Raw genomic sequence first — 13,003 nt, 5'->3', positions numbered from 1 at the left:
CACATATAGAATAGGATATAATATAGTATAGTGCAGACTAGTTAGTAGTACAGTATAGTGTAGAAGCCTATGATATAGTTTACAATAACATAGAATAGGACAGTATAGCAGAGTGTAAAATAGAATAGGAAAGTATAGTAGCCTATAATGTAGTATAGATTATAATGGAATAGAATTGTATAGTCTGTTGTGATCTATAGTACAGTATAGATTAGAAAAGTATAGTGTAGCATACATAATATTATAGTATATAACATTGTGATGACACCAAAGGACAGTAAAAAGAACATAACATGATTATAATTAAGACCAACATAAATAGATTATTAATGAAAAATACACCAAACTAAACTAAAACGTTTTCAATATACTCACTTTAACTGTAACACAGAAAGTATTCTCAAAATTATATAAGACCCCTATAATCAAAATGATAAGCCCTCTTTATATTTTCTCTATTTGTTTTTGTTCTATTTACTTAACTTTTGTTGTATTTATTCAATTTCTATGCACACTGCTGAAGAGCTGGGAAACTGATTTTCATTGTACTCTGAGCACAATGACAATAAAGATATATCTATCTAAGTATAGAGATTGTTTTATGACTTGAATGTCATGAATGAATGTAAAGTTACAGGCTAGTTTGCCTACTCTGCAGGGATATTACATAAACATTATAGGGATTTTACAGGAGTATTAATGGGGTATAATAACCTTCAAGTTGGCAGATCTTTTGTGGTTTTTTCCCCCCACGTTGTAGACACACCCATAAACTGCCCTGGGCGACCAGGAGAGCCATGATTAACAATGTGTGTGTATGTGTGTGTGTGTGTGTGTGTGTGTGTGTGTGTGTGTGTGTGTGTGTGTGTGTGTGTGTGTGTGTGTGTGTGTTGGGGGGTGTAACTGGCGACACTGCAAGTCGCTCAAGTTTATCTGGAGGAATTTGTGCCCAACCAAACTCTTGTGTGCGGGACGGACTGCGCGTCTTGGGCGTTTGAAAATAAAATAATCTCGGTTTGTTCTCATGAGAGGACGGAGCGGATCCACGCATATCCTGACCTCAGCCTTGTCCAGTCGTTAGGGAATGGCTGTGCGGTCCAGGACGGGCTTCTACCGGCAGGAGGTCAACAAAACCGTGTGGGAGGTTCCGGAGAGGTACCGGGACCTGAAGCAGGTCGGAACAGGAGCCTATGGGACTGTGTGGTAAGTTAAACACAAACTTTACAGCTCAGAGAAGTAGTGATTAAATTTTGGTGTCAGCTGATTTGGAGCCAGTGTTTATGCCATGTCGGACAATCGGATTTACCAAATGCATTCTCATCCAAAACCACCTCTTCTTTTGTATTTTAAGTATTTTACTTTGCGTTAAATATGCAACAGGGGTAATACAGAAGTAGATATGTTTAAGTATAGTAGTATTTTAAGTATTATACATAAAAAATAAAAAATAAATAAAAATAGACTTTGACCCTTTTCTCAATGCACGAGAAAGAAACAATAAACCGAAAGTAAAAAGTAGCCTACCCTGTCTAGATAATTGAATGAGGCACTTTTACATTATTTTACTCATGTATATTTTTAGCTCAGTACTTGTACTTGAGTATTCTATACTATTCCTGCAGCAGCAGTACACTGCTTGTGTGGGATATTTTGGTCAGCAGTATCTCCACAGCTGGCTCTGCAGGGCCTTTCTTTGCATTGTGTTGTATGGATGAGGGTCAACAAAGAAACCCCCTCCCCCCCCATTCTCATTGTTGGAAGAAGTCAAAGAGCCTGAGTTAAGTGTATAGAATGCACCACTACATTGTCTTCAATCACAAACAGAGCGTTTCAAACCCCACACACACACACACACACACACACACACACACACATTGTGACTTCTGATAGCAAGAAAGGCACAGGTGTAATTGATATTATTAAAGAGGCACTGTTCCATTTAGATGTTATTAATTACACCTGTAGATATCCTTATAGACTTGTTGAATGCCTGCTGTGAAAAACACCTAAAGTGATGGAATTTTGACCCAACTATTGAGTTTTTAGGGGTGAAATATAACCTGTTCAAGCTTTCTTTTGAATTATATCGGTCTTTTTCAGTTCAGCATGGGACCGCCGGATGGGGACGCAGGTTGCCATCAAGAAACTTCATCGGCCCTTCCAGTCCAAACTTTTTGCCAAAAGGGCGTACAGAGAGTTGCGACTCCTCAAACACATGAAGCATGAAAATGTAAGAACGCTCTCCAAGTATTTTAAAGCTGTACAGTGCATCTTGTGTAAGTTTTAAAACAAAGGGAACGGGACTGCAGCATGATGTGGAAGCAGAATGGACAAGCTGAAGGGATATTAAGAAGGGAATTTACAACATAACTGTCTCGAGGTCTTTTGCATAAGTAAATGTTTGAATCAGATTTCATTTGTGTTTTTATTTCTCCTGTTCAGGTCATTGGGCTGATGGATGTTTTCACTGCTGAGATTGCATTGGACCGCTTGCGTGACTTGTAAGTTCCTGTGCACTCCTGCTCACTGCTGACTATAAAAGGCTCGTTACTACACTGGAGTGATTTGACTCGTCTTCTGTTACCATAGTTACCTGGTGATGCCATTCATGGGCACTGACCTTGGCAAACTGATGAAGCTGGAGAGATTATCAGAAGACAGGGTGCAGTTCCTCGTCTATCAAATGCTGAGAGGGCTCAAGGTGAACACCACAACCAACACAGATACACGCATGTTACTCATTACCTCCACCAGCATACATACAGTTTCTGTCAGAGCAGTGTAAATACGTGTAAATGATGTCTTATTTACTCAAAAGGGAATGTGATTATGTTAACATGTTAGTTACCCAAGTGAGAGTCATATACACTTGTTTCAGCGAGTTGAGCCCAAGTTGCTGATGTTGTCTGTGTGTGTGTCTCCTCTCTCCTCAGTATATCCACTCTGCAGGGATCATCCACAGGGTACGTGAACTTTGACCTTTCAGGCTATGAGCCTTGGGGTGGGGCTCTTGCTCTTTTTCACACTCAGTCCCATTCATCCTAAGATTCCCGCACAGGGAGCTTTGCTTTGTTTGTGTGTGTGTATTTGAATGTGTTTCTCAACTCAAGACAGAATGATACACTGTCTATTTCATTTTATACTGAAATGTCCCAGATGTCTGAACATCTTAGACTTCACCCACCCAGTTAACGGCTTGTTTTAAAGATTTTAGTATAACTTGCATGAATTGATTTTGAAAATCTGGGATTGTCACATTCATATTGAATGGCTGGATTCAGCACTGGAAGTAAAAGTAAAAGGATTAAAATGGAGTGATTTCATTATAAAATTAAATTTATACATCCATTTACTTACATACTTTGTTATCTGAAATTCTCTAGGCATTAAAATATAACCGACTCTTTCCTTGAAAACGGGAAACAATTGCAAACGAATGTCTTCTGATAACTCCTAATACTTACTTGATCTCCTTTGTCTTACATTTTTGATTCCCACAGGACCTCAAACCTGGAAATTTAGCCATTAACCCGGACTGTGAGCTAAAGGTACTCTAACTTCACATCAAGCCGTCATAATGTGAACATCCCATACACCTACACATTTCCATGTTACACTTATTTTTGTTTCCCCTCTTTCAGATTCTTGATTTTGGCTTGGCGAGGCAGGCCAACGCAGAAATGACCGGCTACGTCGTGACACGCTGGTACCGAGCACCCGAGGTTATCCTCAACTGGATGCACTACACACAAACCGGTAAACTCTCCTAACATTTTGTGTGAACAGGTGTGCAGAAAAAAGGCAAAGAGACCTATTTCATAACAACAAAGCGAATTTTTGCTCTCTGTTGCAGTGGATATTTGGTCGGCGGGTTGTATTATGGCAGAGATGCTGCTGGGAAAGCCGCTGTTCAAAGGAAGCGATCGTATCCTTAACTGTCATCAACGCTGGCTTGGCTTGGTTTTGTCTTGCACCGATTGTGTCAAACCTCATCATTTAATTGCTGTTTTCATTGTATGTACATGTTGATTACCCTAGCATTATAAGCTGAATAGAGAGCTCATATTTGAAAGGGACAAAAAATCCATCCATGCAACAGTTGATACTTGACCATAGCTACTGCCAGACCTGGACCAGCTCAGAGAAATCATGAAGATTACAGGAACCCCAGCTGCTGACTTTGTTGTGAAGCTACAGAGCCAAGATGTAAGTCGTACCAGGCATATTAAAGATGCACTCGATGCACACACTGGATGTAAAAATTTGAAAGGTGGTTGTAAAAAGTTTGCAATCTGCTCCCTCAAACCTCAGAGAGAACAGCGACTGTCGTCATTTTGCTTTCGTAGTTGTCAATGCATTCCAATAGTGAGTTTCACAGCATTTTAATCATACAAAAAAGAATCAGAATGTCTATAGAAACCTCTGAAACCACTGCGGCTCCATAACCCTCCATTCCTGTTTGCTCAGTATGTTTGAAACACTCATTTTTCACTGAATACTAATTATTTTCACAGCACATAACTAAATACTTTAGTTTTAATAAAAGAATCATTTAATCATTTGTGTGTCAGTGAAGAGTGTATATTTTGCCATAAAATGGTTAATATAAAGATAAAAGGTATAAGAATAAAAATCTATCCATACCTGACTCTATGACTTATGGAAATCCCTTAGTTTACCAACCTTTGTCATCCTTCTCTCCACTTCCTCTCTCGACAGGCCAAAAACTACATCAGAAGTCTACCAAAAGTGCCAAAAAAAGATTTGCTCTCTCTTTTCTCCAAAGCTAGCTCAAATGGTACGTAACGATCTATTCTCCAGTTTGCCCTGGTGTTGATGCACTAGACTCTGTCATGCTGACTTTGACATGTATATCTGCAACACACAGCAGTGTGTGTCTTGGAAAAGATGCTGCTCTTGGACCCTGAGCAGAGAGTGAGTGCCTCGGAGGCGCTCGAGCTGCCTTTCTTCAGCGAGTTCAGAGATGCCGAGGAGGAGACTGAGGCGCTGCCCTATGATCAGACCATGGACAACACAGACCTGCCGCTGGACCAGTGGAAACGTAAGAGAGAGGGGAGAGGCCGGTTTACATTTACAGCTGATTTAATCAATGTTTTATGCCAACAATAGGTTAAGAGACTATGTGGAATTTGAAAGGTGCTGCTTGTAGTGACAAACCTGCCAAAAATGATCACTCTATCCTGCAGTTCCTCTCAGCTCTATGTAGTGTTTTAGCCTAAGCACATTAAAGTGAAACAAAGTTAGCATCTAGCTAGTAAACACAGTTGAGCATTTAGCTACTAAAGAGTCAGATATTTCCCTCAGGAAGTTGAAAACAGAACTAAAATGAGAGTGAATATTTGACTTACATTAATCAGGGCACCTGAAACACACAGATTTAAAGATTTATTCTCCTTTAAGGGACATTTAGTTTTGCCAATATTCAGCCTAAATTCTGATTGCCAGTGTTCAGTGTTGTCACAGTACCTGCTTTTTGCCAGAAGAGGTCAGTGAAGATCTTAACATATAATAATACACAGCAGGTGCTGTTTATTATACAGTATGTACAACTGGAGAGGTAGCAGAAGAGAAATGCAGTTTGGTGGTGAAGGCGAAGATGTTGAACTTGGATGTGAAAGTAGGACACAGGCATGATTTAGAATGGATGATGCATACTTCTGTCTTTTGTGTTTGTACAGGTCACACTTTCACAGAGATACTGACCTTCAGGCCACCCAGGGACTCCAGAGAGACATCACTTTAAGACATACATGCACACAATATTGCACACATCACACATACATATACACACACCCAAAAATATTATTTTCTTGTTGACTTTTTTTGTGTTTGTGTAGGAGTAATGGATAGTATTAGTCTGAATGAATAAATGTGATTTCCTCAGTTGTTAAGAGGCTCATTTATGTTTTAGTGCATGTGTGTGTGTGTGTGTGTCAGATTATGTATCCATCATCCATAGATAACATGGTCAAATTCATACTAACTGTGACTGCTTCCTTAAAGGCAGTCTATCCATTATGTAGCTGTTTTCTTTAGTCTGTTTGCTCTTTGATTTATTCTGATAATGGAGGCATTTCTGGAACTGAGGGCGAGGTCACCCATTGTACAGTACCAAGGTTGAAGCTGGGAATGAAGAAGTGAATAATGATGTCACACACATCATATTAACCACTGCATGTCCCACAGACAATGTATCTTCATGTAACGATAAAAAAAATGAAAATGGGGTCAACAGAAATGACTTTTATTCTCACAGTTTATTTTAGGTGGAGCTGAGTTATGACAATGCCATGTTAGATTTTGTTGTATATACAGTATGTGTTTTTTCAATATGAATTCCATATTTGTTCAGGACACATTTCCTTTTACAGTGATCAGACTTGTGACATTTCCACATTTGGATCCGTCTCTAAACCATTACACCATCCTACAAACTCCAAAACACTCCCCTTAAACTGGCTCTGAGCCTGGAACCCTAAGACGGGAGCACTGCTGCTCTGAAGTTTTTCCTCTTTTGCATCTGAGCTTTCTCCATGGACTCCCATCTCATCTGGAAAACTGACCCTGGATTTACTAGCAAAGTTATGTTAATTTGTTTTTTGCTACTGAGGAAAATCTGAGTCAGGGTGAAAACTCCTTCTAAACACATTCTAGGGACTTTGATCTGCCATCAATTAACAGCAATGCACTTCTCATTAGAGTGACTGAGAAGGCATATACGTTTCTCCTCAGATCTCTCTGATAAGAGCTGTTTGCCTGCTGATATTGAGTGACTATGCAGCGCCAGTTCTCTATTTCCTGGTGGCTTTACACTTCAGATTCTTACGGGAAGATGGAGAATACCTACAAATCTAAACAATACGGAGGACATTCAAACCTCAGCAGGCTTTTGTTGCTGCTGTTTCTGGCAGGTAATACATGATTTTCCTATTGAAAAAAAATACCAGTGGCAGAGTCAAAGTTTTAGTTGGGATAATTTAGTCCTTTGGCACAGTGTGTGAGTGCTGCCGTACTGATTTTAAAGGCTGTTGGGAAAACCTTTTACTGTGTTTTCCTTGGAAAAATCCTTACTTTGTGTATATTACCTGCTATAAATGTGATGAGATAAATGTATAAATGCGATGTAATGAAATCATGAACTACAGTAAATGTTTGCGGTACTTGTACTTCACTTGAGTTTTTCCATTTCAAGATACTTCTTCTGGTCCTTTATGTTTCAGAAGAAAATATTGTACTTTTTACTCCACTACATGTCATTGAAAGCTCTAGTTACTAGTTACTTTAAAGATGAAGATTTTACATAAAAAAAATATCAGCTTTTAAATTATGAAACATTGTTGTAGATTTAAATACACAACACTATATGAAGTAGTTACAATCAGCTCCACCTCAACCACCTACAACAGTAAAATGCTACTTCCAATCCAATAATATAATACATACTAAACACACATTTTCTTTCCTGTGAAATGAGTGCTATTAGTTATGATAGTTTAGGTACATTTTGCTCATAATATGTCTGTACTTTCACTTTACTGAATGCTGTATTTCTACATATAATGTGGTATATTTTACATGGTGGCATTGTCTATTGCAAGCCCATGTAACGTTTGCTAAACAATTGTTACTTTAGTGAGAATTTTAAGATAATGGTAAATATTAAGCGTAGTTTATTGGTAACGCAAATAAAGAGGAGTTATGAAGTTAGCAAACAAATCTCAGTTGCACAGTATGTAAAGTTTGCTAATGCAAGCTAATATTAGCCAAAATAAGTTACTGGTCATGCCAGACTTAGTAAGGCTGTAGCAGCAAAATGCCTGAGTGTATTCAACTGAGCAAGCGTGTTTTATTGCTTATGAATTTCACTTCACATTGTAACAGAAATGTTATTTCTTCTTTGATAAGTTACATAGCCTAGCTTTAAGTAAATTATGTGATACCTCTTCCACCACTGCTGGATTGTTAAATTCCCCAAGATGTCCGACAAGAAATTCAAAAATGAAGGTTCCTTTTTTAGTCTTTTGCCTAAGCTTTTGACCATATCGCACCATCTGCTGATGAAGACTGTGTGATATGGTCACTCAGTTTTATCAGGATGAAACTATTGACTTGTTCAGTTGCTAATCATTTTATAAAATCAAGCATCAAAGTTCATTATTGACCTTGGAAATAGTAGTTTGACCAAACAATCCAAACAGTCCACTTAGTAGCTTTCAACAATCTTCATGAAAACTGAGCAAACTCCTTTCGCTGATGAAGACTATTTGATACGGTTGAAAGCTCAAAAAGAAAAAAGAAGTAAGTGGACTTGAGTTGGGATTGTTAAATCAAAATAGTATTCCCGAGGAGAGGAATGGACTTTGATGCTTAATGCTGATGTTTAAGATAAAAAATGAAATATGTTTTCATTGACTGTGTAGGCCTTCAGCCAGTACTGTCTTCAGATGGAGAGACCCCTGGACTAGATGACGAGGATGACGACGAGGGTAAGCGGTTTTCTATTCAAATAAACAATAAAACCTAAATTAAAGATGTTATCTTTATCAATTTTAATGTCCAGATGCTAAATAAATAATTTCATTTCATTCAATTCTGTAATATATTGGTATGATTTATGACTATAAAGAAATGTGAACACTAGATTATAGTGGTAATTGTGACATTTCCAGAAGCAGTGAAAATCAAGTGTACAATTATTGGTCCGGACTACGTCACTGTGGGTGTGCCAAGCAGCTTCGAGTGTTTTTCCAACTGCCTAATGATGAAAACTGCATGTAGCTATTCTATGTCTTTGGATGGACAGATTGCCCAGGGTAAGGGCAATGTGCTAGTCTTCACTGTTAACAGTTGGGTGGAGGCCTTAACAGTGACATGTACAGCCACAGTTGAAGATACAGGGATAACTGCAACGACAACAAAGAAACTGCAAGTGTTAGGTAAGTGACAGCCCTTTTCTTGATTTTTAAACAATACATTGTTAGGGTTTGTTTATGAAGGATTGGCCTGTATTTATAACTTCTGTGCTTTGTGAATGTCTTTCCCTTCTAATGACTCTATTTGTCTTTCTCACCTTAGCTGGACCTGCCAATGTTTCCATCACAGGCCCCGATCTAATGAATCCATCAGTGAGCCACACCTACAGTTGCCATGCCTACTGTCGGCCATCTTGTATCTACGCCTGGAAGACAGATAAAGGCCCATGGATAGGTGGTCAAGGGAATGTTATTTCAATCACTCCTCGGGAGATGGACAACTCCAAAATGCTCATCTGCAAAGCTACCAATAGTGTGTCTGGGCTGTTTGACACAGCTACTCGAAACATAGCTGTGGCCTGTAAGTCAAGAGCTTCACTTAATTTACTAATGGGGTGAAAGGTCCTAAACCTGGAGAGAACACCTTTCCAGTAAAATTATTTTATTAATAAAAGAGGGGCCCGGATTCATAACTAGTTTTAAGCATTATATAAATAGTTTGACATTTTGTGAAATACGCTTACCTGCTGTCTTGCCAAAAGTTAGATGAGAAGATTAATACCATTCTCATATTTGTTTGGTAAATATGAAGCTCCTGCCGGTAGCCGTTTAGCTTAGCTTAGCCTAGCATAGCATAAGGACTGGAAACAACAGACATTACCAGAACTTCTAAAGCTTATTTATTGTTTAAACTGTACAAAAAACCCAAGTGGAACAACAAGTTGTGAATTTATGGGGGGTTATGTCCTGGACTATTTCTTTCTCCAAACCAGGCTAGCTGTTTCCCTGTTTCCAGTTGTTATGCTAAGCTTAGCTAACCTGCTGCTCATTTGCAGAATAAATATAAAAGTAGTCATTAATACCACTGTCATGTTTATACAGTTTATCTAACTTTCTGCAAGAAAGCAAATACGCTTTTCCCAAAATGTCAAACTATACCTTAGTGAACGAACTACAAGTTAGCTAACACGCTACCACCTACACACAAAATCAATCAGATTAATCAATGAAGAAATGATTACTTTTAGTCACCAATTGATAGAAACTAGAAATGTCTGTTTAAGTTTGCTAGGGACAGACAACTGAATGAGCATTAGATCATCTGAAAGCCTTTTGCACAAAATTGATTGTACAATTTCTTTCTCAACAATGATCTATCCTCACTATCTTTCTTTCAGCTGGTCCATCTGAGGTTCAGATCAAAGGCCCCAACGTAATAGACATTGCAAAAAAGTACAAGTTTGTGTGCACTGCTGAATGTCTGCCTTCTTGTCGCTACGTGTTGTCTGTGGACAGCCAGACTGTGAGGGGCAACATGATTGAGATAGCGTTGGATTATCTGCTTCAATCTGTCACTCTCAGGTGTGAGGCACAAAACACAGCTTCAAGGAGGACAGCTACAGCCGTCAAGACTGTACAAATAGCAGGTGGATGAGCCATAAAATGGTTTATAAAAGTACATCATAATAACACTTATGTATACTGTTAAGGCTTTTTTATGCTTCTGCGGCAACTCCATGCCGTAGCTACGGCGTCGTGACCCTTTCGGAGTTCTGCGTCGGGGTTGAACGCGTTTCTTTGCATCGCGGTGCATTTCACCGCCAGAACGCTAGGGGGTGTGTGGTTTCCGGAGGGTCAATCGCGAAACTCTGCCATTTCCGACGAAAAGAGAGAGAGACAGTTTATGTTATGTTAGCAAGCAAACTTTAGCACTGACCAAAAAGTACTGCTTGCCGGCGAAGTGCTAATTTCAAAACGTTACTGAGATATAGACACTTTACAAACGGATAACCCCGTCATTGTAACCAAATATGTCTGAGCTTATGTCAGTGGACTAGCATGTTGCTACTCCCCACAGGAGGCTGCTTGAAACACCGACTATCAACACACAGGACGAGTTGACCAATCACAGTCCTTGCGGTCTGCGTCGCCTCGACGCAAAGTTACACATTTTTGGAGGTGCACGTCGAGCTACGGTGGAGGGCTCGGAGGGGGGTTCGTATCGATGCAGAGGGATCTGCGGGGGTACACCGTCGACTCGACGCAGAAGCATAAAACAGCCTTTACTTTACCTGCTTTTTTTTCTTGTGTTCAGGGTCAGATGGCAACCTGTCCACTCGTCCTGAAGGGACCTTAGCTGTGCTGCTGCTGGCCTTAATCATTTCTGGTGCCTTCACACTGATGTGATCCAGCTGCAGACTGGTTAGGGTTAATATTGTAGAATTGTGTGATCCCAGCAACATTTTTATTTTTGGTTACTTTTAAAAATATAATTGCATGGGTCTTAATAAATTACTTCTATTATTATTTTTCATATTTATTTGTAGTTTGTTTTATTTTATTTCTTATCATGTTGTGCAATTATTACAGCTGTAATAGCAGGTACAGACTTATTGTTCTTACCATTTTAAAACTAATTTCTCTCTGTCTTTGTCTCTGCCTGTCAGATCTTTCTTACTCAGATTGAATGTGTGATGAAGAAACGTCGGTGAATTGTGGAGAATTAATGACTCATGTACCGGTAATCTCATGCTGCATACTATCCTTTTCCATTCGTGTTGACAGTGGGCTGAACCCTGTTTGCACTTTCTAGTAAGAGGCGTGGAAAAGCACTTGGGCATCGACGTGTGCATATGGGATGTCGGAACTGAGGAGTTTTTGAAGCTATTTGGGCGATTCTTCCACATTGATACATTTGAAATGTTGTCTATACATAAATAAAATGATGACGTTTACCACAAGACTCAGACACTTTTTCTTAAGTAACAAAAGATGTACAAACACAACATCTTATACTTGCAACAATGATGGAATGTAACTAAGTAAATTTACACACGTACTGTACTTAAGTACAAATTTGAGGTACTTGTACTCAAGTCTTTTAATTTCAGGCCCCTTTCTTCTTCGACTCCACTACATTTCAGAGATAAATATTGTACTTTTTACTCCACCACATTCATCTGACAACTTTAGATACTAGTTACTTTACAAATTAAGATTGTTGCACACAAAAGTTTTTTTAACACTAGTTTATAAAATACAATGTTTTATTATAAATTAAACTAACCAACAATATACATACCTACAAGTCCAGCTGAAAACACTTAACTCTCAAACACTTAGTTGATTGACAGAACTGTTTGGATCGTTTCCAGTTTCTAAAATGTGAGGGTTTCTCTGCATTGAGTACTTTTACATTTAATACTTTAAGTACATTTTCCTGATTATACTTACATACTTTTACTTAAGAAACATTTTCAACGCAGGACGTTTACTTGTAACAGAGTATTTTTACAGTGTGGTATTAGTACTTTTACTTTAAGAACAGAATCTGAATACTTCTTCCACCACTGACTTGCAACAGTGGTTTCCATACTTGAGGACCAGACACAAGTATTTTCAGTTAGACCTCTGCGCAGGTTGTTTGGGTGGACCTATGCTGGGAATTGAACTATAGTCACTAAGCCTAATGAACTGATGCAAATCATAAAGCCGTGATTAGTTCCACTCTAACGAGTGCGATCAAACTGACAGGAGCAAGGGAGATGTCAATCAAGCATAGTTTGTACACGACCACACAGTCCTGAGATAAGGTCTAAATCAGGCTAAACAAGTGACAACAACTGTGTGGGTGTGTGTGAAGTGGAACTGGCACTCTAGTGAGGATGTTTGATGATTTGATAAATGTATGTGATGCCCTTGATTCAGTCCTGGCTCCACCTGCAGGTTGGATGGTGATAGTACATCACTGAGATCTGTGATTAACTTTTTAAATTTTTTTTAATATAGATTTTAATTAGTTTTTCTTTTCTGACAAGACAATCACAAGCCACATACACATACGACACAAGACCACAAACTCATCAGACATCACAATACAGAGTACTGTCCAGTTTTTCCAAATATAAGCTTATAAAGCTCAAGAGTCCTTCATCAAAAAAAAAAATTGTGTTATAATAATTATTAATAATGTTAAAATGCAATCTAAATGTAAGGTCAGTTCAATGCTC

At 38.7% G+C, this 13,003-nt stretch overlaps 1 protein-coding gene across 3 annotated transcripts; it reads left to right on the top strand.

Annotated features, from left to right (window-relative positions):
- Positions 1-893: 893 nt before the first annotated feature.
- On the top strand, positions 894-11,715 carry LOC144512208 (mitogen-activated protein kinase 12-like). 3 transcript variants are annotated; one of them, XM_078242815.1, is made up of 15 exons: positions 894-1,203; positions 2,101-2,230; positions 2,443-2,501; positions 2,590-2,701; positions 2,934-2,963; positions 3,501-3,548; positions 3,642-3,756; positions 3,854-3,925; positions 4,127-4,206; positions 4,720-4,798; positions 4,889-5,062; positions 8,697-8,957; positions 9,097-9,354; positions 10,172-10,420; positions 11,089-11,715. In XM_078242815.1, the coding sequence occupies exons 1-15, from the start codon at positions 1,085-1,087 to the stop codon at positions 11,178-11,180; spliced, it is 1,878 nt and encodes a 625-aa protein (XP_078098941.1). In that variant the 5' UTR covers positions 894-1,084; the 3' UTR covers positions 11,181-11,715. The 3 variants fall into 3 exon arrangements, with proteins under 3 accessions (XP_078098941.1, XP_078098940.1, XP_078098939.1); XM_078242814.1 differs by lacking the exons at positions 8,697-8,957; positions 9,097-9,354; positions 10,172-10,420; positions 11,089-11,715 and adding an exon at positions 5,700-5,907 and having other exon boundaries at positions 4,892-5,062; XM_078242813.1 differs by lacking the exons at positions 8,697-8,957; positions 9,097-9,354; positions 10,172-10,420; positions 11,089-11,715 and adding an exon at positions 5,700-5,907.
- Positions 11,716-13,003: the final 1,288 nt, after the last annotated feature.

The sequence above is a fragment of the Sander vitreus genome, chromosome 23, assembly GCF_031162955.1.
Source record: "Sander vitreus isolate 19-12246 chromosome 23, sanVit1, whole genome shotgun sequence".
NCBI lineage: Eukaryota > Metazoa > Chordata > Actinopteri > Perciformes > Percidae > Sander > Sander vitreus.
The sequence above is the reverse complement of the archived record's forward strand: the minus strand, read 5'-3'. Positions and strand labels throughout refer to the sequence as shown.

What these genes read in the sequence shown, in the direction of transcription:
- LOC144512208 (XM_078242815.1), top strand. Translation starts at nt 1,085, where the DNA reads ATGGCTGTGCGGTCCAGGACGGGCTTCTACCGGCAGGAGGTCAACAAA. An exon ending in AACACATGAAGCATGAAAAT is followed by an intron (nt 2,231 to 2,442) that starts GTAAGAACGCTC and finishes TCTCCTGTTCAG; the next exon opens with GTCATTGGGCTGATGGATGT. An exon ending in TTGGACCGCTTGCGTGACTT is followed by an intron (nt 2,502 to 2,589) that starts GTAAGTTCCTGT and finishes CTGTTACCATAG; the next exon opens with TTACCTGGTGATGCCATTCA.